Here is a 25038-nt window from a genome sequence, read left to right on the forward strand (position 1 = left end):
ATGACCTTTAAGAAACTTTCTAAGTTTTAATTTTTCCCCTAAAGTATTACAAAGATGCAACACCATAATGTTCTTAGGTGTATCTTTTCAACCCCATTCTACTTATCAGTGTTGGTGATAGCAGCAGGGAGAAGGAAGTTGTAAGCTGCAAATTAGACAGTTGAAAGGGGGGGAAAGAAGGCAAGTCTTCAAGGTGGGCAGATCGGATAGGGTGCAGTTTTAGAGAAGAACACGGGAGAGGTGAATCACATTGGCTGGTATCTGCGCGAAGAGAGAGGAGGGCACCCATGACAAAAATCTGCAGCCGAGGGAATGGCATCTTGTCAGCATGTCTGTAGAGTTAATTTTCATTAAGTCCAAGTGGGTGTTATCAGATAGTTTTCACATACTGAGAAACCTGATCTAAGCTATAGTGGGAGCATGTTCTTTTACCAGTGTGTTTTTGCCTGCTTTTTAATGGTCAATATCATTTAGGAGGAAAAAATGACACTCCCCCAGTGAAAACTGTCTGATAACACACACTGAGACTTAACAAAAGTCTACTAATGAGTTAAGTAAATACTTACTTAGTAATCTTTCTGTAACGAAAAAAGTTTTATTCCAGTTTGCAGCCATTATTATATATTGTGTCCAGTTTAACATGAGACATTTGGTGAAAGTTCCTCTTTTAACTTATTATTGATAATCTCAATGAAACACTCTTTGGCTGCTGATCCGACTAATGGATTAGAAAAAAAACTTACCTTGCACAGTGACTAAACCATTGTTTCAAATTTTGTATGGAAAATCTAATTGTTTCAAATTGATTTTTAAACAGAACATTCAGCACAGAAAGTATGCCAGATGGAAGGCTACTTACATTCACAATTGCTTAAAGAATGGCATGACTCCGGAATCTGGACCTGTTGGATTTGAAGGCGAAGAAGACTACAGTAAGTTATCAATTCTGTTAATAAAAACATAATTTATTCAGCGGCTACATTTACTGCAAAGTGAAAGCTCAAGCCATGACATTTCCCCACTATTAAGACTATTTTCCAATTTGTGTGTGAATGAACAAGCCTCTGTTCGCACTTGTCATTGCTTCCGTTAATAATGAGCTATCGCAGAGTACGATAATTGACTAAAAATAACACATTCTGTATTTTAAACATGTGAGTTTTTCCAACCCACCCCAAAATGTCACTGCTGTGGCCACTGACTATCTACAGTCGTCGCATATGCCTACCCCCTGTTTGAAAGAGATGGCACATAGACAAATGGAGGACCCAGGCTGTGCTAAAAGAGCATTGGCAGGTATTGGTAAGGGTGAGTTTGGCTTGCAGCCAACTAATTACATCCTTGCTGTTAGATCATGTGGGGGCTGCCAAGCGGATTCTATGAACAATCTTGCAACCAACACCAAGGGACTTTATTGTTTTGCAAGTGTTTGCACCAACATTGCAAGCAAATCAGAAACAAAATTAATGAAATTTGCTTGTGTTTGCAGTCCAGTATTGGAACTTGGAATGTAAGCGTGCAATAAATCATTGTTTTGTTGCCATAGGCAGTGTCAAGAATCTTGTGTGCGAGTGCAATTATTCAGAGCATGTGTGTATACTGTATGTAGCGCCACGCAATGTAACAGTGTATAGCACAGGAATCCAAGGGGTAATGTTTCTCCTTGCCATTCTGGTTTTGGCTTTTATCCTAAGTCGTGACAAGGCTCGTTGGAAATTCAATTTTGATTTTAGGATAGCTACTTCCTATAGGTGGCACTAGAGCTCTAGTCCTCTTCCTCTTTGCACAGACTATTTGCCTAGTGTATAGAAAATATACAGTAAGTCTTTGCAAGGAAAGTACTCTGAATATGGCATTGGAAATGCACGTTAAACGTTTGTTTTTTTCTTTTTATGATGAATTTAATTTATTATACAAATTAAAACATCTGCTGGGTGTGTGGGTGCACAATTTGGCTGCCTTACTCTGTTTCAGATGTTTTACACATGCAGACTAAAGTGCAGCCAAAAGGCTGCAACAAACAAGTATGGGAAAGCCAAACAATACATATTACTTGGCATATAAGTAATATAAAATATCAAGTGAAAAAAATATTGTATATTATCTACAACCCATCATTAATTGAGGCACGCTCAATAATTAAAATGTTTTTCTTGGTCGCCTCATTGGAGGGCACAGAAACTATTTTACTGTGTGCACCCCCTTGGAGGCTGATACTATTAATATATCCTTAATAAATATTGGTTCCTCCCCCGCAGACCACACCAAGCCTTAGCATCAGGCCTCCCCAGTTTTTTGTAATTTCAGTTGGAGGCAACATGGTCTGCATCTCAGACCAGTCTTGGCCTTTGTAGGCGCTAACCATCTCTCTTTATGTATTGCAAATCTTGAAGCATTGTTTGGCAGAGTAAGAGAGTGTAAATGTGCACTCCGTTTCACACTACATATTGACTGAGAGGACAGGACCGTTTTCCTTGACACAGTCAGCGATCAGGCATTTGGAGTATTTAGTCCTTTTCACTCTATGTTAACTAATGCCCATCCACCGTAGCGTGGCGAGTTTGCGTGGAGTCCAGACTTTCCAACTCCTAGTCATAGGATTAAGGTTCTTCAAGTAGGTCCCTTGCTGCAGCCTGAGTTGCCTCGGGTTCCCAGTGGTCATTTTTCGGCACGGTGGCATCACTTTTGGCAGTCAAAACAAAAAAAATGTCAAAACCCCACCCTTTCATATATAAATTGAAGGTCTCAGCGGACACAAGGGCGCACGTCCAAAACCAGGGAGCCCATCCCGGCCAGTATCAAGACCACAAAGAACAAAAAGACAGCGCCACAATGGATGGTGAAAAAATAGGAGCTTACATTTATTCTGCCTCCTGTAGCGACGTTTCGGTCAACAGACCTTTATCAAGCTTGATAAAGGTCTGTTGACCGAAACGTCGCTACAGGAGGCAGAATAAATGTAAGCTCCTATTTTTTCACCATCCATTGTGGCGCTGTCTTTTTGTTCTTTGTGGTCACTTTTGGCAGTGTCTCGGTCATAGCAGGTTTTTGATGTATTTGGTGTCCTGTTATGACCCCAGTGGACAGGGTCTCAGAGGAACGTGTAAGTCTGCAAGATACAAAAATCCAGCTCATAGGGCTGTGGTAACTGGGTTGACCAAATAGCTACTCCTAACGCCAACACTAGAAGTAGCCGGGGATCATGCCTACGGTGATCGCTAGATGACTCGCGCCAGCCGGAGAATCTAACTACCCCTAGGAGAAGAAAACAAAGACCTCTCTTGCCTCCAGAGAAAGGGACCCCAAAGCAAGATACAAGCCCCCCACAAATAATAACGGTGAGGTAAGAGGAAATGACAAACACAGAAATGAACCGGGTTCAGCAAAGAGAGGCCAGCTTACTAATAGCAGAATATAGCAAGATAACTTATCTGGTCAACAAAAACCCTATAAAAATCCACGCTGGAGATTCAAGAACCCCCGAACCGTCTAACGGTCCGGGGGGAGAACACCAGCCCCCTAGAGCTTCCAGCAAAGGTCAGGATACAGATAGGAACAAGCTGGACAAAAATACCAAACAAAACAAAAGCAAAAAGCAAAGAAGCAGACTTAGCTTGAAAAACAGGAACCAGGATCAGAGGACAAGAGCACAACAGATTAGCTCTGATTTCAACGATGCCAGGCATTGAACTGAAGGTCCAGGGAGCTTATATAGCAACGCCCCTGAACTAACGGCCCAGGTGAGGATATAGGAAAAGACAGACGCTCCAGAGTCAAATCACTAATGACCACTAGAGGGAGCAAAAAGCAAAATCACAACAGTACCCCCCCCCCCCCCCCCCCCCTTAGTGAGGGGTCACCGAACCCTCACCACGACCACCAGGGCGATCAGGATGAGCAGCGTGAAAGGCACGAACTAAATCGGCCGCATGAACATCAGAGGCGACCACCCAGGAATTATCTTCCTGACCATAGCCCTTCCACTTGACCAGGTACTGAAGCCTCCGCCTGGAGAGACGAGAATCCAAGATCTTCTCCACCACGTACTCCAACTCGCCCTCAACCAACACCGGAGCAGGAGGCTCAGCAGAAGGAACCACAGGCACAACGTACCGCCGCAACAAGGACCTATGAAACACGTTGTGGATAGCAAACGACACAGGTAGATCCAGGCGAAAGGATACAGGATTAAGAATTTCCAATATCTTGTAAGGACCAATAAAACGAGGTTTAAATTTGGGAGAGGAAACCTTCATAGGAACAAAGCGGGAAGAAAGCCACACCAAATCCCCAACACGTAGTCGGGGACCCACACCGCGGCGGCGGTTGGCAAAGCGCTGAGCCCTCTCCTGTGACAACTTCAAGTTGTCCACCACAAGATTCCAGATCCGCTGCAACCTATCCACCACAGAATCCACCCCAACTTGAAAGGGAAGCGAGACATCAGGCTGGCACAAAACAGGCGCCGAAGTAAACCGACGTTTCAACTCCTGGAAAGCCTCCACGGCAGCAGGAGCCCAATTAACCACATCGGAGCCCTTCTTGGTCATATCCGTCAAAGGTTTCACAATGCTAGAAAAGTTAGCGATAAAACGACGGTAGAAGTTAGCGAAACCCAAGAACTTCTGAAGACTCTTAACTGACGAGGGCTGAGTCCAATCAAGAATAGCTCGGACCTTGACTGGGTCCATCTCCACAGCAGAAGGGGAAAAAATGAACCCCAAAAAGGGAACCTTCTGTACACCAAAAAGACACTTTGAGCCCTTGACAAACAAAGAATTTTCACGCAAAATTTTAAAGACCATCCTGACCTGCTCCACATGCGAGTCCCAATTATCAGAAAAAAACAGAATATCATCCAGATAAACGATCAGAAATTTATCCAGATAGTTCCGGAAAATGTCATGCATAAAGGACTGAAAAACTGAAGGGGCATTAGAGAGCCCAAAAGGCATCACCAAGTACTCAAAATGACCTTCGGGCGTATTAAATGCGGTTTTCCATTCATCCCCTTGCTTAATGCGCACAAGGTTGTACGCACCACGAAGGTCTATCTTGGTAAACCACTTGGCACCTTTAATCCGGGCAAACAAGTCAGACAACAGCGGCAAAGGATACTGAAATTTGACAGTGATCTTATTTAAAAGCCGATAGTCAATACAAGGCCTCAAAGATCCGTCCTTTTTGGCCACAAAAAAGAATCCCGCACCAAGAGGGGAAGAAGACGGACGGATGTGTCCTTTCTCCAGAGACTCCTTGATATATGAACGCATAGCGGTATGTTCAGGTATCGACAGATTAAACAGTCTTCCCTTAGGAAATTTACTGCCTGGAATCAAATCTATTGCACAGTCACATTCCCTATGAGGAGGCAATGCACTGGACTTAGACTCGCTGAAGACATCCTGATAATCAGACAAATACGCCGGAACTTCCGAAGGCGTAGAAGAAGCAATAGACACAGGCAGGGAATCCTCATGAATACCACGACAGCCCCAACTAGACACTGACATAGCCTTCCAGTCAAGGACTGGATTATGGGTCTGTAACCATGGCAGCCCCAAAACAACCAAATCATGCATTTTATGTAGAACGAGAAAACGTATCACCTCGCGGTGTTCAGGAGTCATGCACATGGTAACCTGTGTCCAATACTGCGGCTTATTTTCTGCCAATGGTGTAGCATCAATACCCCTAAGAGGGATAGGATTTTCTAATGGTTCAAGAATAAAACCACAGCGCTTAGCAAATGAGAGATCCATAAGACTCAGGGCAGCACCTGAATCTACAAACGCCATGACAGGATAAGATGACAGTGAGCAAATCAAAGTTACAGACAGAATAAACTTAGGATGCAAATTACCAACGGTGACAGGACTAACAACCTTAGATATACGTTTAGAGCATGCTGAGATAACATGTGTAGAATCACCACAGTAGTAGCACAAGCCATTCCGGCGTCTATGAATTTTCCTCTCATTTCTAGTCAGGATTCTATCACATTGCATCAAATCAGGTGTTTGTTCAGACAACACCATGAGGGAATTTGCGGTTTTTCTATCACATTGCATCACATCAGGTGTCTGTTCAGACAACAACATGAGGGAATTTGCGGTTTTGCGCTCCCGCAACCGCCGGTCAATTTGAATAGCCAGGGACATGGTATCATTCAGACCTGTGGGAATGGGAAAACCCACCATAACATTCTTAATGGCCTCAGAAAGGCCATTTCTAAAATTAGCGGCCAGTGCACACTCGTTCCAATGTGTCAGCACGGACCATTTCCGAAATTTTTGGCAATACACCTCAGCCTCGTCCTGGCCCTGAGACATAGCCAGCAAGGCTTTCTCTGCCTGAATCTCAAGATTGGGTTCCTCATAAAGTAAACCGAGCGCCAGAAAAAACGCATCAATATCAGCCAATGCCGGATCTCCTGGCGCCAACGAAAAAGCCCAATCCTGAGGGTCACCCCGTAAGAATGAAATAACAATTTTTACTTGTTGAGCAGAGTCTCCAGACGAACAAGGTTTCAGGGACAAAAATAATTTACAATTATTCCTGAAATTCCTAAACTTAAATCGGTCTCCTGAAAACAGTTCAGGAATCGGAATCTTGGGTTCAGACCTAGGATTTCTGGTAACATAATCTTGTATACCCTGCACACGAGCGGCAAGCTGGTCCACACTTGTAATCAAGGTCTGGACATTCATGTCTGCAGCAAGCTTAAGCCACTCTGAGGTAAAGGGGAAAAGAAAAAAAAAAAAATGAGAGAGGGAAAAAAAAAACCTCAATTTTCTTTCTTATAATCCCACTTCTGCAATGCATTAAACATTTAATACTGGCCTGGCATACTGTTATGACCCCAGTGGACAGGGTCTCAGAGGAACGTGTAAGTCTGCAAGATACAAAAATCCAGCTCATAGGGCTGTGGTAACTGGGTTGACCAAATAGCTACTCCTAACGCCAACACTAGAAGTAGCCGGGGATCATGCCTACGGTGATCGCTAGATGACTCGCGCCAGCCGGAGAATCTAACTACCCCTAGGAGAAGAAAACAAAGACCTCTCTTGCCTCCAGAGAAAGGGACCCCAAAGCAAGATACAAGCCCCCCACAAATAATAACGGTGAGGTAAGAGGAAATGACAAACACAGAAATGAACCAGGTTCAGCAAAGAGAGGCCAGCTTACTAATAGCAGAATATAGCAAGATAACTTATCTGGTCAACAAAAACCCTATAAAAATCCACGCTGGAGATTCAAGAACCCCCGAACCGTCTAACGGTCCGGGGGGAGAACACCGGCCCCCTAGAGCTTCCAGCAAAGGTCAGGATACAGATAGGAACAAGCTGGACAAAAATACCAAACAAAACAAAAGCAAAAAGCAAAGAAGCAGACTTAGCTTGAAAAACAGGAACCAGGATCAGAGGACAAGAGCACAACAGATTAGCTCTGATTTCAACGATGCCAGGCATTGAACTGAAGGTCCAGGGAGCTTATATAGCAACGCCCCTGAACTAACGGCCCAGGTGAGGATATAGGAAAAGACAGACGCTCCAGAGTCAAATCACTAATGACCACTAGAGGGAGCAAAAAGCAAAATCACAACAGTGTCCTCACTCCTCTTCTGTCAAGGATCATGCAGCGGTTTGGGTGGAGGTTGAGGTCTTGTATGATGGTGGTGTTTGTCACAATAGGCGTTTAATCTCTTAGCTTGTGAATCTGACACTACCTGCAGCATAGGCAATAGCAAACTTAGGTTTAGCCTTAAACTAGACATACTCTGTATTGCTTTTTATGATCAAATCATTTTAGTCTTCTGCAGCTTATTGAAGACTTTTGATCAGATACATCAGGATTGTTACTTCCTAAGTAGGGTGGCACTTTTTAGACTCCTTCAGTGACTATTGAGACTACCCTTGATGTGGTTAGTTCAGTATATGGTTTCATCACTTATGCTATTCTACTCTTCACCAACATTTCTTGATTTCTGGGTTGAAAAGTACTGGCAGTGCTTCCAGCTTTTCACCTCCTGTGAGAGCGCTGTTCAGGTCCTTCTCATTTGGTTGTTAATGCAGGTCATTCAGACGATTGATGTCTGATACATTGCCTGGACCAGCATGGTGTTTGGGTGGTCCGGGCAGACACCTGGGCTCTTTCACATTCAAGAGGAATCTCAAGTAGGGAATTATCCCTCCCAGCTTAATCTGAAGATGTTGAATAGCGATTTGGCTTGGGATTCTTCAGTTTGAGTCCAGGACTCACATCGCAGATTCCCCAAGGCACCATCCATAGCATCTAGACAGACCTTTCCCAGGGTTGTCCTCTTTTACCCAATTATGTGGTCATTTACTTTACCGGCAGGGCTAAGAGCCCTATGAGCAGCGTTATTATGGCAGTATCCTTCTTTTTAGTTTTTGCAAGCTTATATTGAGCTATGGTAGACTCCCAAGAGCCAGGTTCCTGCCTTGACTATCCTGGTTCGGGTGGGGCAAACTCATGACCACCGTATTATCATCTGGAATCTGGAAAGCCCCTATTGGGCCCTGTCACCCTGCGGTCCTTTCCCTTAATGTGAGTCACAGAGATCGCTCTATTTCGGCTTTCTAGTGATTTTTCTCCTCTAGTGATCCCTTTCTTCAGGAAAAGCTCCAAGGGAGGCTCACTCCTGTCTTTCTGCTTCCCTGGGACACACTACACTGGCGTTTTGACTCCCTCATTTCACCTTAGCGGGATTCTCCGCCTTTCAACTGCTCCTGAGATGTCTATCATTCTTTTAGGTACTTCGCCTTTCATCTTCCTGAGAGGTTCTCGCTTAATCTAACATATTCAGAGCTGTGCAGCTCTACTAATCTCATAGCTCCGTTTGGATGGCTTGTAGTTCATCCCAGTATTCTTAAGCTGAGGTTCGACTCCCTCTAGGGCAGAGGTCTCAAACTGCATTCCTCAAGGGCCGCAAACAGGTCGTGTTTTCAGGATTTCCTTGTACTGCACAGGTGATAATTTAATCACCTACACACATAATGATTACAGCACCTTGTGCAATGCTGAAGAAATCTTGAAATCGCATGGTTTGTGGCCCTCGAGGAATGCAGTTTGAGACCCCTGCTCTAGGGTGACCGTTGCTCGCTGGAGTAGATCAGCTATTATTGAGGCTTTTAATGCAGGGTCATGGCGCTCTTTGTTCTGTAAGAGCTTGTTCACCAGGCATCAGTTCTGCAACCATGTAAGACAGCTACGTGATCATAGGTGCATACCTTTTCTACACTTTTTAAAGGGTTTGCACCATTGCTTCGGCAGTTGTGAGTATTGGCAGGAAGGTACTACAGGCATCAGTTGCTCAGGTGGCAGCTTGAGCTACAGTGGAAACATTTCTGTTATAACAGTAAAATTAAGTTTCATTCTCACCCCAGGGACTGCTTCAGGACGTCCCATGGTTTTTATGTCCCTGGATGAGATGGCAGAGTTTTTTTTTTCTGTTTGTTTGTTTTTTAATTCTCCATAAAATCTATCTCATATCCTTGGTTGCCCATTCGACATGCATTTACGTTGTTTTTCTTTCGGGATGTAATTTGAGTTTTTTTTTCTTTCATGGTTCTCCTGCTTTCTCACTAAAATGAAGGTAGATGCTAGCGATGTCAGCTCTCGTTCTCCCTGGGGCTCTCGTGCGGTGCTGTAACACGTGATGCCGGCACCAAATCAGCTCAACCTGGACTTCGTCTTCATGTTCAGTCTGTCTGAAGCCCGAGACAGTGATTCCAGTGCTGATTGGACGCTGGGAATCACATCTTTTCACCATATCACAGACCCGGAATGCAAGTGCCGATACCGCTGGAATGATGCCGGCACAGAAAGGCTAGTATAGGCTTTATTATTTTATCGGGGCTGAACATTTATTTCATAGGATTGCTAGAGAGGCACATCAGAACCCCCGCTTGACTGCTAAAGAGCTTCCGAAAAATTCAGCTGAATGAAGTTTTGGTACATTGTTCTACTATTAAGAGGCACCTGCACAAATAGGGCCTTAATTTAAGAGTCATCAGAGGAAAACCTCTCCTGCATTTTTACCACAAAATTCAGCATCTGAAGTATGCAAAAGAACATCTAAACAAGCCTGATGTGTTTTTGAAACAAGTCCTGTGGACCGATGAGGTTAAAGTAGAACTTTTTGGACACAATGATGAAAGGTATGTGTGGAGGAAAAAAAAGCACAGTGTTTCAGGAAAAGAACATTTTGCCAACCATTAAGCATGGGGGTGGATCAATCATGCTTTGGAATTGTGTTGCAGCTAGTGACATAGTGAACATTTCATGAATTCAATTAAATTTAAACAAATTCTTGATGCAAACATAACAAACATAAAAAAAAAGCTGAAGTTGAAAAAGGATGGCTTCTACAAATGGATAAGGATTCTAAACACACATCAAAATCCATAATAGACTTCGTACTAATGGCGCAATCTGAAGGTTTTACAATGGCCCTCACAGTCCCCTGATCTGAACACCATTGAAAATCTGTGGCTACACCTCAAAATATCTGTGCATGCGAGACAACACTGGAATCTCGCAGAACTGTGTATATGATAAAAGAGCGGACATAATCATATCAAGAAAAGTCTATTAGTGAAAAAGAATCCAAATGGTGACCAGAAAATTGCCCACAGGAAAATTGCCCACATGGAAAATTGCCCACATGGAAAATTGCCCACACGGAAAATTGCCCACACGGAAATTTGCCCACATGGAAAATTGCCCACACGGAAAATTGCCAATTGCAGCATCACAAAGTTTCAGATCCATGATATTTGAGATGCGATATATAGGTGAGATATATAGGTTAAATGCTCTGCAGGACAGGGGGATATTACGCATGTATACGTGAGATGCTCTGCAGGGCAGAAGAATAATATAGAATTATAGGCGAGTTGCTCTGCAGGATAGAGAATAGCAAAGATCTATAGGTTAAATGCTCTGCAGGACAGGGGGATAGTATGCAGGTATACGTGAGATGCTCTGCAGAACAGAGAATAGTATAGAATTATAGGTGAGATGCTCTGCAGCACAGAAGAATGTCGGCGAAAATTGCCCACATAAAAAACTACCAACAAGTTTATTAAGAACAGTTTATTAAGGAGTTGTAATAACAACAATAACTTAAGTTTATTAAACAATCATTGCACACCTGCAAATAATTAGCTGCCGGGTAATTGTCCTTGACTTCCATGGGCTCCATTGAAATACAATACAGCACAACACGGGCAGCAAAGAAAATGCAGAATGGATTTCAACAAATGTCTCTGGGTCCAGTTTACTTCTCCAGGTTCTGTTCACTCATCCCTAGTCCCAGACTACGGATTCTGTTCTTAGGAGTTGTCATTCCACTGTGCTAACAATAATTCTACTCTCATTGTGGTGTGTCTGGGCCTAGAGACCCTTATTCCACTCTCATTGTGGTGTGTCTGGGCCTAGAGACCCTTACTCCACTCTCATTGTGGTGTGTCTGGCTCTAGAGAACCTTATTCCACTCTCATTGTGGTGTCTGGGCCTAGAGACCCTTATTCCACTCTCATTAGGGTGTGTCTGGGCCTACAGACCCTTATTCCACTCTCATTGTGGTGTGTCTGGGCCTAGAGACCCTTATTCCACTCTCATTGTGGTGTGTCTGGGTCTAGAGACCCTTATTCCACTCTCATTGTGGTGTGTCTGGGCCTAGAGACCCTTATTCCACTCTCATTGTGGTGTCTGGGCCTAGAGACCCTTATTCCACTCTCATTGGGGTGTGTCTGGGCCTAGAGACCCTTATTCCACTCTCATTGTGGTGTCTAGGCCTAGAGACCCTTATTCCACTCTCATTGTGGTGTCTAGGCCTAGAGACCCTTATTCCACTCTCATTGTGGTGTGTCTGGCCCTAGAGACCCTTATTCCACTCTTATTGTGGTGTGTCTGGCCCTAGAGACCCTTATTCCACTCTCATTGTGGTGTGTCTGGGCCTAGAGACCCTTATTCCACTCATTGTGGTGTGTCTGGGCCTAGAGACCCTTATTCCACTCTCATTGTGGTGTGTCTGGCTCTAGAGAACCTTATTCCACTCTCATTGTGGTGTCTGGGCCTAGAGACCATTATTCCACTCTCATTGGAGTGTGTCTGGGCCTAGAGACCCTTATTCCACTCTCATTGTGGTGTGTCTGGCCCTAGAGACCCTTATTCCACTCTCATTGTGGTGTGTCTGGCTCTAGAGAACCTTATTCCACTCTCATTGTGGTGTGTCTGGGCCTAGAGACCCTTATTCCACTCTCATTGTGGTGTGTCTGGGCCTAGAGACCCTTATTCCACTCTCATTGTGGTGTGTCTGGCTCTAGAGAACCTTATTCCACTCTCATTGTGGTGTCTGGGCCTAGAGACCAGTATTCCACTCTCAATGTGGTGTGTCTGGGCCTAGAGACCCTTATTCCACTCTCATTGTGGTGTGTCTGGACCTAGAGACCCTTATTCAAATCCACTCTGCATTCCCTTCCATCCTATGCCTGCTTGCACCTGCAGTATATGTGTATGATACATAACTAGGTAGGGTCTGTTCACTCTTAGGCTGGGTTCACACTGCCTTGCTGGCGTCCGTTAAACGGACTACGTTACACCACGGCATAACGCAGTGTAACGCAGTCCATTAAGGCCGACATTAATTCCTATGTCGGACGCATCGCTAGTGCATGCCCACAATGGACGTGCGCTAGCGATGTGCCGTCATTGAGTGATGGACCCTAGGACGCGGGCTGCAGCGTTTCCGGGTCCGTCACTGCTAGCGCAGATAGAGCATCTGCTAGCTCTATCTGCGCTAGCGCGTTGACATACCGGCACTTGAGTTACCAGCAGCCCGTTGACGCATGTGTCGAACGGGCTGCTGTTAACGCAGTGTGAACCTAGCCCTACTCTTGGTAGTCATAAGTGGACAGGGAAGGAAGTGCATGCCCCAGATTCACTGCCACTGAAGTCAATGGGAGAGCGGAGCTGCTATGGCACTTCCGCTCCTCTGACAGATTCCGACAGAATCTCGCCTTTCTGCGGTGCCTTCTGGGCTTCCAGGACCATCTATCTCAGCCAGCAGCACCCTACTTTTGGTGGGCACCCACTGAGATGATAATGTATTAGATCTGACCTGCAGTCCCATGTAACTCCACAGATAATACAGTGATTCTTTTGTGGGTACTGATAGCAGTGATGGCTCCTCTGGATCACACTGCTGCTGCTGGTTCTGCATGTGCTGCTGTTCTGGGCTGGTGGGAGGAGTAAGGCAATGTCAGTGAGAGAGGAGAGCAGACTAGATCTATCTATTGCTGATAATGACAGACTGCTGCAAACCACAGATCTTCAGCATTTTTGCAGTTTTGCTCTAGGACAGCTGTAAATCACAAGTTGATCACAAATCATGTGAACATCCTCACCTTTCACGTCCAATATCATAGATCTGAAACTTTGTGATGCTGCAATTGGCCATTTTCCGTGTGGGCCATTTTCCGTGTGGGCCATTTTCCGTGTGGGCATTTTTCATGTGGGCAATTTTCCTGTGGGCATTTTTCAGGGAACCCTTTTAGTTGGAATTTTTTATTTTTTTTGCAAAGCCTAATGTGGCTGGAGAGTGAACAGGTAACAAAAGTGAATTCATCATTTGGAATCAACTGAAATTTTTTTGGCTGTGATTCATTATTTGCGGGGGGTTTTTAAGTCTCTTTCCTTTTTCGTCTTGTGGTATTAGTTGCCGTTTGGGGCAAAAAAATTATGACTCATGAATTTTGCACTAAGCGGGAAAAAAAGTTGTTTTTTTCTTCCTTGGACTGCGTTTTTACGATATTTGGCACCAAAAGTCACAATTCAGCACTAAAATGTCACAAAAAATGTCACATTACAGCATACTTAAAAATCCACCAGGGGAACTGGAGTAAAACTGCTTCAAATTTTTCTACTTTTTATAAAGTCACAATTGATAAACCAGGCAAAAGCAACTAAAATGGCGAAACTCCTCCCACAAAGTGGAAAACAAAAAGCAGACAAACACATGTAAAATATACTTTAAAATAGATGCAAATAGAATAATGAATTGGGTGCAAACATAAAAAAAGCACAAAACACACAAGGGAAATATCAGGTGCAGAAGCAATGCTGAATCTGGGCCTTTGTCTCTGCAACTCTGCATGAAATACCAGGCCACACCTAATCCGTCAATTTTGTAACTATTTTATAGTCTGTGAGGATGGAGGGACTGTGAAAATATGTAATTCTAAATTATTACAATGTCTCTAAATTTTTGAAGTCTTTATTTAATTTCAAATAAAGCACGCGTGTGTAAAGCAAAATTATAAAAATTCTCCCACCATGCAAATACTTATGGACCCATCTGGATACTGCAAATGAAGGCTATGAAATCTCTGAATTAATACTGACTTCAGTGCTGCTATAGGTTGTGTGAACAGAGATTCCAATCTGGAGACAATTTAACAGCCTGCTGAATGTAATAAGGCTAAAATAATGTGTTGACATAGAAACACTACACTGAACAAAATATGTCTCTTACGTTTAATCTGAAGTCCTACAGTAAGATGTTCTGCAGAGCATTCCCCCTCTGTTCTTGCCTTTTATTTCTGTGTGTGTCAAATACACTTTTCTTAAGTGGTATGATTTTAGCTTATGTCTTCAATATACTCTACTCACAAAACGTTAGGGATGTTTGGCTTTCGTGTGAAATCTCAGGATGATCCTAAAATGCACTCTAACCTTTTAAGATGAACTTCATGTGACCGTCTCTAAACTTAAATACACATGTCCAGCTGTTCAATGTTTTAGTACTTTTTGCACAACTTGCTGTTCTCTAACAAGGAGCTTAAAGGGGTTGTCCACTTGTAGGACAACCCCTTCTTAAACTAAATGTTCGGCCCCGGTAAAATAATAAAGTCTATACTCATCCCCCGTGCCGGCGCCGGTACCCACGGTGTCAGCACTCGCTCTCTCCAGAGCTTTCTTGTGGTGTTGTGACACATGACAATGGCACCCAATTGGCTCTGGCGTCACGGTCTATGCCCTCGTACAAACTGAACATGAAGAGGAAGCCAGGGCTGCAGCTAATCCCAAACGTCCTTTTCATGTTCAGTTTGTCTGAAGGCGGGGACAGGGACACCAGCACTAATTGGGTCATGGTCATAACGTGTCATTCCACAGCATCACAGCCCCGGGGCCGTGAATGCTGACACAGCTGGAACGGAGCCAGCACGGAAGGTGAGTTTAGCCTTTATTCTTTTATCGGGGCTGAAAATTTAGTTTAAGAAGAGGTTGTCCTAGTAATGGACAACCCCTTTAATGGCAAAATTCACAACAGGTGTTTGTCCATGAATCGCCCAATACATTTTGGGGTTCAGTTAGAATTGTTGTTTATCCTCATCATGCTGTTCACATTTTGACATCTTGCGACCAAGATGACACCTGACAATTGAGCAATAGTACCTCGCCATGGCGAGGCTTCAAGCAGGATGATCTGAGACGGAAGTAGCCACTGAGCTTAGTGTCATCAGCAGGCTGCATCAGAATCTGGAGGAGTCCCAGGAATGCATAGAAGTTGATTTCTTTTGGCCATATCCCACACTGATAACCGTTTCAATGCGATAATGCCTTTTGGAGCTGGATGAAGAATGCCACACAACTCCAGGCACATTTAAGAGAGGTGAGAGGGACCCAAGTGTCACGTCAGACCATTCAAAAAGTTTACATCTGCGTGCTAGATGACCTACAAGGGTACCTGACCACACCATCAGTCATCGTCATGCATGGGCCAGGGAGCATCTACGCTGGACGAAGGACCAGTGGGCCTCAGTTCTACTCAGTGATGAAAGTCGACCAAAAATTATGGCCGCCAATGATTTTGGAGACATCAAGGAGAGCGGAAAAAAGTTCACTGAAGACTAAAATTTATAGTTTTCCAAAAATAATCCTTAAATTTTCACTGACTAATCCAATTGGATTGAGAAAAAATTAAGACATAACTTTTAATAATTATGTTAAAAAATTCACTGTGCAATTGTGAAGTTTAAAACACTCCAAGTGCCAGATTAACCACAGTTTATCAGTGGTATCTCTTACTGGATCTATAGTTTGATTCTAGATATCAGCTAATCTAATAAAGCACAATGAAAAATAATGTCTTCAACCCCTAAATAAATCAGTTAGAGAGCAAGCTTGATTTAATATTAGACTTTCCCTCTTTGCTTATATGCAGACATTCAGGTTAACCCCAAGAGCAGGCTTGGCTTTGTAAATGCTGTCAATAGGGTAGAAAAAATACCCTTTTCTGCATCTATAATCCGGCAAATATGCGCCCAGCTGGTTTGGCCACCACAAGAGAATCAAGAGAATATCGCAATCATATTGAATTCTTTATGCATCACTTCTAGCCCCTGATGATCATAGCAATCATGACTAATGATGAAATGCGTAGGGCTTGACTTATATACTGGGATTTTATTTGCTCATGTGCCAGTGAGAAACCTAATGAAGATCTATAATTTCCCATTGCATTATTGATCTCTGCTGGGCATATTTTTGCCTAATCTATACATGCAGAAAAGGGTCTTTTTTTCTACAATACCAACTAGTGTTAGAACCCCTAAAATACAATATATTGCTGCTAACTTCTTTTCGTTCTTATCTATGCTAGTAGAGTGACGACATTTATCTGTTTCCCATTGGTGCCTAATGAAAGGGCACACTAATTTAATTTTATCATAGTGATAGCTCCAACTAAAATACAGAATGTTGCCGTTAACCCCTTTCTGCCATCTGACGTACTATCCCATCGAGGTGACCTGGGACTTAATTCCCAAGGACGGGATAGTACATCATGGACGATCAGCCGCGCTCACAGGGGAGCGCGGCCGATCGCCGCCGGTTGTCAGTTGCTTATTACAGCTGACATCTGGCACTATGTGCCAGGAGCGGTCACGGACCGCTCCCGACACATTAACCCCCGGAACACTGTGATCAAACATGATCGCAGCATTCCGGCGGCATAGGGAAGCATCGCGCAAGGAGGAGGCTCCCTGCGTGCTTCCCTGAAACCCTCGGAACAATGCGATGTGATCGCGTTGTTCCGAGCATCTCCTCCCTGCAGGCCCCTGATCCAATATGGCTGCGGGGCTCCTTCCGGGTCCTGCTGGGAGGTGGCTTGCAAGCGCCTGCTGAGAGCAGGCGCCGGCAAGCCTGCAGCACTGCCTGTCAGATCACTGATCTGACACAGTGCTGTCCAAAATGTCAGATCAGCGATCTGACACTATACCATGATGTCCCACCCTGAGACAAAGTAAAAAAAATCCTAAATAAATAATAATAAAAAAATTGTTCCAATAAATACATTTCTTTATCTAAATAAAAAACAATAAAAGTACACACATTTAGTATTGCCGCGTCCGTAACGACCCGACCTATAACCGTCCCACTAGTTATCCCCTTCAGTGAACACCGTAAAAAAAAAAAAAAAAAAAAAGAGGCGGCAAAAAGCAACGCTTTATTATCATACCGCCGAACAAAAAGGGGAACAACACGCGATCAAAAAGACGGATATAAATAAACATGGTACCGCTGAAAACTTCATCTTGTCCTGCAAAAAACGAGCCACCATACAGCGTCATCAGCGTAAAAATAAAAAAGTTATAGTCCTCAGAATAAAGCAGAATAAAGCGATGCAAAATAATTTTAATTATTTTTTATATAAAAGTTTTTATCGTATAAAAGCGTCAAAACATTAAAAAATGATAAAAAATGAGGTATCGCTGTAATTGTACTAACCCGAAGAATAAAACTGCTTTATCAATTTTACCAAATGTGGAATAGTATAAACTCCCCCCCCCCCCCCCCCCCTCAAAAAAAAAAGGAAATTCATAAATTCATGAATAGCTGGTCTTTGTTCATTCTGTCTCACAAAAATAGGAATAAAAAGCGATCAAAAAGTCACGTGCCCAAAAATAGTACCAATAAAAACGCAACTCATCCCGCAAAAAACAAGACCTCTCATGACTCTGTGGACCAAAATATGGAAAAACTATAGCTCTTAAAATGTGGAGATGCAAAAACTATTTTTTGCAATAAAAAGCATCTTTTAGTGTGTGACGGCTGCCAATCATAAAAATCCGCTAAAATAACCTGCTTTAAATAGTAAATCAAACCCCCCTTCATCACCCCCTTAGTTAGGGAAAAATAAAATAAAAAAGTATTTATTTACATTTTCCCATTAGGGTTAGGGTTAGGGTTGGGCTAAAGTTAGGGTTGGGGCTAAAGTTAGGGTTATTGTTGGGGCTAAAGTTAGGGTTAGGGTTTGGATTACATTATCGGTTGGGATTAGGGCTAGGGGTGTGTTGGAGTTAAGGGTGTGGTTAGGGTTGGGATTAGGGTTCGGAGTGTGTTGTGGTTACGGGTGTGTTGGGGTTAGGGGTGTGGTTGGGATTAGGGTTAGGGGCGTGTGCGTGTTTAGGGGTGTGGTAACCCTTGGGAAAATAAAAATTTGGGGGCTAAAAAGCATTTTTGTGGGAAAAAAATGATTTTTTATTTTCACGGCTCTGCGTTACATACTGTAGTGAAACACTTGGGGGTTCAAAGTTCTCACAACACATCTTGATAAGTTCCTTAGGGGGTCTACTTTCCAAAATTGTGTAACTTGTGTGAGGTTTCCACTGTTTAGGCACATCAGGGGCTCTCCAAACGTGACATGGCGTCCTATCTCAATTCCAGTCAATTTTGCATTGAAAAGTCAAACTGCACTCCTTCCTTTCTGAGCTCTGCCATGCACCCAAACAGTGCTTTACCCCCACATATTGGGTATCGGCGTACTCAGAACAAATTGTACAACAACTTTTGGTGTCCAATTACTCCTGTTACCCTTGGTAAAATAAAACAAATTGGAGCTGAAGTAAATTTTTTGCGAAAAAAAGGTAACTGTTAATTATTATTTTTTTTTTAAACATTCCAAAAATTCCTGTGAAGCACCTGAAGGGTTAATAAACTTCTTAAATGTGGTTTTGAGCACCTTGAGGGGTGCAGTTTTTAGAATGGTGTAACTTTTTTGGCATTTTCTATCATAAGGCCCCTCAAAGTGACTTCAAATGTGATGTAGTCCCTAAAAAAAATGGTGTAAAAATGAGAAATTGCTGGTCAACTTTTAACCCTTATAACTCCCTAACAAAAAAAAATTTGGTTCCAAAATTGTGCTGATGTAAAGTAGATGTGAGAAATGTTACTTATATATTTTGTGTGACGTATCTCTGTGATTTAAGGGCATAAAAATTCAGTTGGAAAATTGCGAAGTTTTTGATATTTTCACCAAATTTACATTTTTTCACAAATAAACACAGGTAATATCAAGGAAATGTTACCACTAACATGAAGTACAATATGTCACGAGAAAACAATGTCAGAATCACCGGGATCCGTTGAAGCGTTCCAGAGTTACTACCTCATAAAGGGACAGTGGTCAGAATTGTAAAAATTGGCCCGGTCATTAACGTGCAAACCACCCTTGGGGGTTAAGGGGTTAAAGGGAATCTGTCACCAGTTTTTTGGGTTACCAGGTAAAAATATCATCCAATTTAGTGTCCCCTATGTATTACACAAGTACTTTTGATACCCCTTGACTTGACTCCCCACGTGTGATCCATAAATACCGTTTTTATTCCTCTCTCGCTGTATGTAAATATACTCAGTCCGGTCCGATGGACGTGGCTTATTGTTCCCCCCCCCCCATGCTCCTCTGCTTGATGTACGTATTCATTTCTGTGACTATCACAGATCTCTTAGAGTGCATACTGTGCACGGGTGAGAGGCCATTTGAATGCGCAAGCGCCAAAACTACGCGAACACAGAAATTCCCCAAAAGGAATGCGTAGAGCAAGGCAGGAGGGGGGGAGAGACGGAAAATAAGCCACTCCCATCGGACCTGACCGAGTATATTTACATACAGCGCGAGAGGAATGAAAACGGTATTTATGGATCATACGTGGGGAGTCAAGGGGTATCAAAAGTACTTGTGTAATGCATAGGGGACACTAAGTTGAATGATATTTTACCTGGTAACCCAAAAAACTGGTGACAGATTCCCTTTAAAATCCTCCATCATTTAATACGTAATGAAAGGACATATTAAATTCACTATAGCGACAGCTCCATCTAAAATACAGCGTGTTGCTGTCAAAAACCCTACATTATCTAATATCCACTCGTGGTCTAGCTTATATGTATGGTATATCCAGACCTAATGCCTATTAGGGCAAATATTTCAGGTCATTAAATTGACAGCATTTACAAAATGAAGCCTGCTCTTAGCGCTTGGTGTTAACCTGAATGTCTGTCTGCATATAAGCAAAGAGGGAAATTTTATCGCTGCTAATATTCAAGTTTGCTCTCCATCTGATTTATTTAGGGGTTTAACACATTATTTTCTATTATGGTTTATTAGATTAGCTAATATGTATACTCAAACTATTGATCCAGTAAGGGATACCACTGATGAACTATGGATAATCTGGCACCTTTTGAGTGTTTTAAACTTCACCATTGCACAGTGAATTTTTGTAACATTATTATTAAAAGTTATGTCGTCTTCATTTTTTTTCACTCCAATTGGATTAGACAGTGAAAACATCAAGGAGAGCGCTATGCATCAGCCACTGTCACCAGACAAGCCTTTGGTGCTGGTGGTGTTACATTGTGGGCAGGTGTCTAGTCAATTTAGAACTGCCCTACAATTTGTGAATGTCACAGTGACAAATCCCTACCACTCGCATAACATCATTAATCCAGTCATTGTGCCTCTACATGAACAACACAGGACTAGTCACATAGTTCAACCCATAGCCTAACCTAACATGCCCTAACATGTTAATCCAGAGAAAGGCAAAAAAGACCCATGTGGCAAAGAGTAAGCTCCACCTTGGGGAAAAAAATTCCTTCCTGACTCCACATACAGCAATCAGACTAGTTCCCTGGCTCAACGCCCTAACAAGGAATCTAGTGTATTTACCCTGTAACATTATACTTTTCCAGAAAGGTATCCAGTCCCCTCTTAAATTTAAATAATGAATCACTCATTACAACATCATACAGCAGAGAGTTCCATAGTCTCACTGCTCTTACAGTAAAGAATCCGCGTCTGTTATTATGCTTAAACTTTTTTTCCTCCAGACGTAGAGGATGCCCCCTTGTCCCTGTCTCAGGTCTATGATTAAAAAGATCATCAGAAAGGTCTTTGTACTGTCCCCTCATATATTTATACATTAAAATAAGATCACCCCTTAGTCTTCGTTTTTCCAAACTAAATAGCCCCAAGTCTAATAACCTATCTGGGTATTGCAGACCCCCCAGTTCTCTAATAACCTTGGTCGCTCTTCTCTGCACCCGCTCTAGTTCAGCTATGTCTTTCTTATACACTGGAGACCAGAACTGTGCACAGTATTCTAAGTGTGGTCGACTTGTATAGAGGTAAAATTATGTTCTCCTCATGAGCATCTATGCCTCTTTTAATGCATCCCATTATTTTATTTGCCTTTGTAGCAGCTGCCTGACACTGGCCACTGAATATGAGTTTGTCATCCACCCATACACCCAGGTCTTTTTCATTAACGGTTTTGCCATGAGTTTTAGAATTAAGCACATAGTTATACATCTTATTACTTCTACCCAAGTGCATGACCTTACATTTATCCCCATTAAAGCTCATTTGCCATTTATCAGCCCAAGCTTCTAGTTTACATAAATCATCCTGTAATATAAATCTGTCCTCCTCTGTATTGATTACCCTGCAGAGTTTAGTGTCATCTGCAAATATTGAAATTCTACTCTGAATGCCCCCTATAAGGTCATTAATAAATATGTTAAAAAGAAGAGGGCCCAATACTGACCCCTGTGGTACCCCACTGCTAACCGCGACCCAGTCCGAGTGTGCTCCATTAATACCACCCTTTGTTTCCTATCCCTGAGCCAGCTCTCAATCCACTTACACATATTTTCCCCTATCATCATTATTCTCATTTTATGTATCAACCTTTTGTGTGGCACCATATCAAAAGCTTTTGAAAAGTCCATATACACTACATCTACTGGGTTCCCTTGGTCCAGTCCAGAACTTACCTCTTCATAGAAGCTGATCAAATTAGTCTGACATGAACGGTCCCTAGTAAACCCGTGCTGATACTGGGTCATGAGGTTATTCCTCTTCAGATACTGCAGTATAGCATCCCTTAGAATGCCCTCCAGGATTTTACCCACAGTAGAGGTTAAGCTTACTGGCCTATAATTACCGAGTTCAGTTTTTGTCCCCTTTTTGAATATTGGCACCACATTTGCTATACGCCAGTCCTGTGGTACAGACCCTGTTATTATGGAGTCTTTAAAAATTAAAAATAATGGTCTATCAATGACTGTACTTAATTCCTGCAGTACTCGGGGGTGTATCCCCTCCGGGCCCGGAGATTTGTCAATTTTAGTGATTTTTAGACGCCGCCTTACTTCTTGCTGGGTTAAGCAGGTGACACTTAATGGGGAATTTTTGTTATCACTGATCATATTGTCTGCCATGGGATTTTCTTGTTTAAATACTGATGAAAAAAAGTCATTTAGCATATTGGCTTTTTCCTCATCCTCATCCACCATTTCACCCAGACTATTTTTAAGGGGGCCAACACTATAATTTTTTAGTTTCTTACTATTTATGTAGTTAAAGAATATTTTGGGGTTATTTTTACTCTCTCTGGCAATGAGTCTCTGTCTCAATCTTTGCTGCCTTGATTTGCTTTTTACAGAATTTATTTAATTTTCTGTATTTATTTAGTGCCTCATCACTACTTACTTCCTTTAATTCTCTAAATGCTTTCTTTTTGTCACTTATTACGCCCCTTACAGCTCTATTTAGCCACATTGGTTTCCTCCTATTTCTAGTATGTTTATTCCCATACGGTATATACCGTGCACAGGTCCTATCCAGGATGCTAATTATTTCATCTTCATGGATGACAGTGCTCCTGCTCATTGGGATCGCATCATTAGGGAACAGATGCTGGAGACTAGGGTGCCTCAAATGGAGTGGCCTGCACTTTCTCCAGGTATGAATTCCATAGAAAACCTATGGGATATGCTGATTCGTTATGTAGAGGCTCGTAACTCTGTACCCCAGAACCTTAATGACCTGAGGACCGCCCTTCAAGAATAGTGGGATGCCATGCCTCAGCAGACAATAACTTGACATGTGAGCAGCATGAGACGTTGTTGTCAAGCTGTAATTGATGCTCAAGTCCACATAACAAATTATTGAGACATTGACATTTTTTTTTTTTGGGGGGGTGGTTATACCCACCACTGTTGGCTTTTGTTTCAATAAATTGTATAAAATGAGGAAATCGCCATTACATGCTTCTACTTAAATGCCCAGCTTTCATGATAAAATATCACTGTAGTGTGAACTTTTTACCTTTTCCATAAATTTCACTCCAAAAGCCAGATAGCAACTTTTTGTGAGTAGTGTGTTCTGTGTGGCAAATTTAGGCCAAGGCTCTCTTAGTCCCTCTCCACGACTGTAACTACGTAACGAAAAATGTAAACTCTTCGGGTATCTTTCCTTCCTCCTTCAAACACGCCCTTCTAAACCCATTTTTAAAAACGTCAGTCCACTAGAACTGTGCTGCCATCTACGGACCTGTCGTTAGTCTTTCCTCTATCTCTAACCTCCTAGAATACTTTTCACGTTTGTTTGTCTAATCCGCTATCTCTCACATAACTTTACTCTTGACCCTTTTATGATACAGTTTTTTCTCTTTCCACACTACTGAAACTGCTCTTATTAATTATCTACTAACCTCTAAATCTAATGGTCACTATTTTCTGCTGATTCTAATGGATGCTGATGATTCTTCAGCATTTTACTCTGGAAGACCATCTCCTCCTAACTATGCTCTGCTCTCGGTCTCAAGGACACTGCTCTCACTTGGTTCTCCTGTATCTGTAACATCATTTTTTTCCTTTATCAAACACTGAATGCCTTGTGTTTCCCTCGCTACTAACCTACCTAACCATTTACCAGTTTAACCGTATGCCAAGTTTTGCAGTGGTTGCCCTTCCGTACAGAGTACAATATAAATTATCACTCTTGCATACAAAGCTCTTAGCAGTTCTGCACCACCCTGTATATTCTCTCTCATTTCTACCACCCTACCCATCCTCTCCATTCAGCTAATGATCTAAAACTAACATGCTCTCCAGTACAACGCTCCCATCTCCAGCACTTCTCTCATGCTGCAACGGTTTTTTGGACTGCACTACCCCAGACAATCTGATTAACTCCCAGCATCCACAATTTCAAGTGTGCCCTAAAAGTATATTTTTTGGATTAGCCTATTCCATCACTTCACCTCACTGATCTAAGTATCCCTTGTTCTCTCTCCATGCACTAAGGCTGGTTTCACACTAGCATTTGTGTACGCATCATAGGGCTGCGTACCTATCTTTAACATTGTGTACGCAGGGACATGCATGGTCATGCGTTGTATGCGGATGTGTCCCAGTGCATCTATGTGCCCGCCGAATGCATCATGATGCGTTCGGCGGGCACGTCAAAGCGCCGCACGGGGGATGCATCCTCATACGACGCATGACCACGCGTGTCCCTGCGTACACAATGTTAGATAAGTACGCAGGATGGATGCGGATCTGAAGGTAAGAAGTACGCAGCCCTATGCTGCGTACAAAAGCGCTAGTGTGAAACTGGCCCAAGTTGCACTTTGTATCTGTACTTATACAGTTACTGGCTGGTTACCGGTTGATGCAGCGTTACGTTTATTATACTGATGGCTGGATCTTAAACGACAAGCAGTTTATTTTTTATCTAGCTTTGCGAGCATGGCCCTCATTCCTCTTGGTATGCGTTGAACTTGGTCTTACTCTGTAATGTCTTATCTTCCTTGTACAAGTACCCTCTGAATTGTAAAGTGCTGTGGAATATTTGGCGTTATAGAAATAAAAATGATT

At 42.7% G+C, this 25038-nt stretch overlaps 1 protein-coding gene across 2 annotated transcripts in view; it reads left to right on the forward strand.

Moving 5' to 3' along the window:
• Window positions 1–25038, forward strand: part of VTA1 (vesicle trafficking 1) — a 321449-nt gene that overhangs the window by 211643 nt on the left and 84768 nt on the right. For both annotated transcript variants that reach the window (XM_077283110.1, XM_077283109.1), the window contains exon 5: window positions 818–932. In XM_077283110.1, the coding sequence (XP_077139225.1) occupies window positions 818–932 (115 nt within the window). The remainder of the gene's footprint in view (window positions 1–817; window positions 933–25038) is intronic.

Source organism: Ranitomeya variabilis, chromosome 2, assembly GCF_051348905.1.
Source record: "Ranitomeya variabilis isolate aRanVar5 chromosome 2, aRanVar5.hap1, whole genome shotgun sequence".
Taxonomy (NCBI): Eukaryota; Metazoa; Chordata; class Amphibia; order Anura; family Dendrobatidae; genus Ranitomeya; species Ranitomeya variabilis.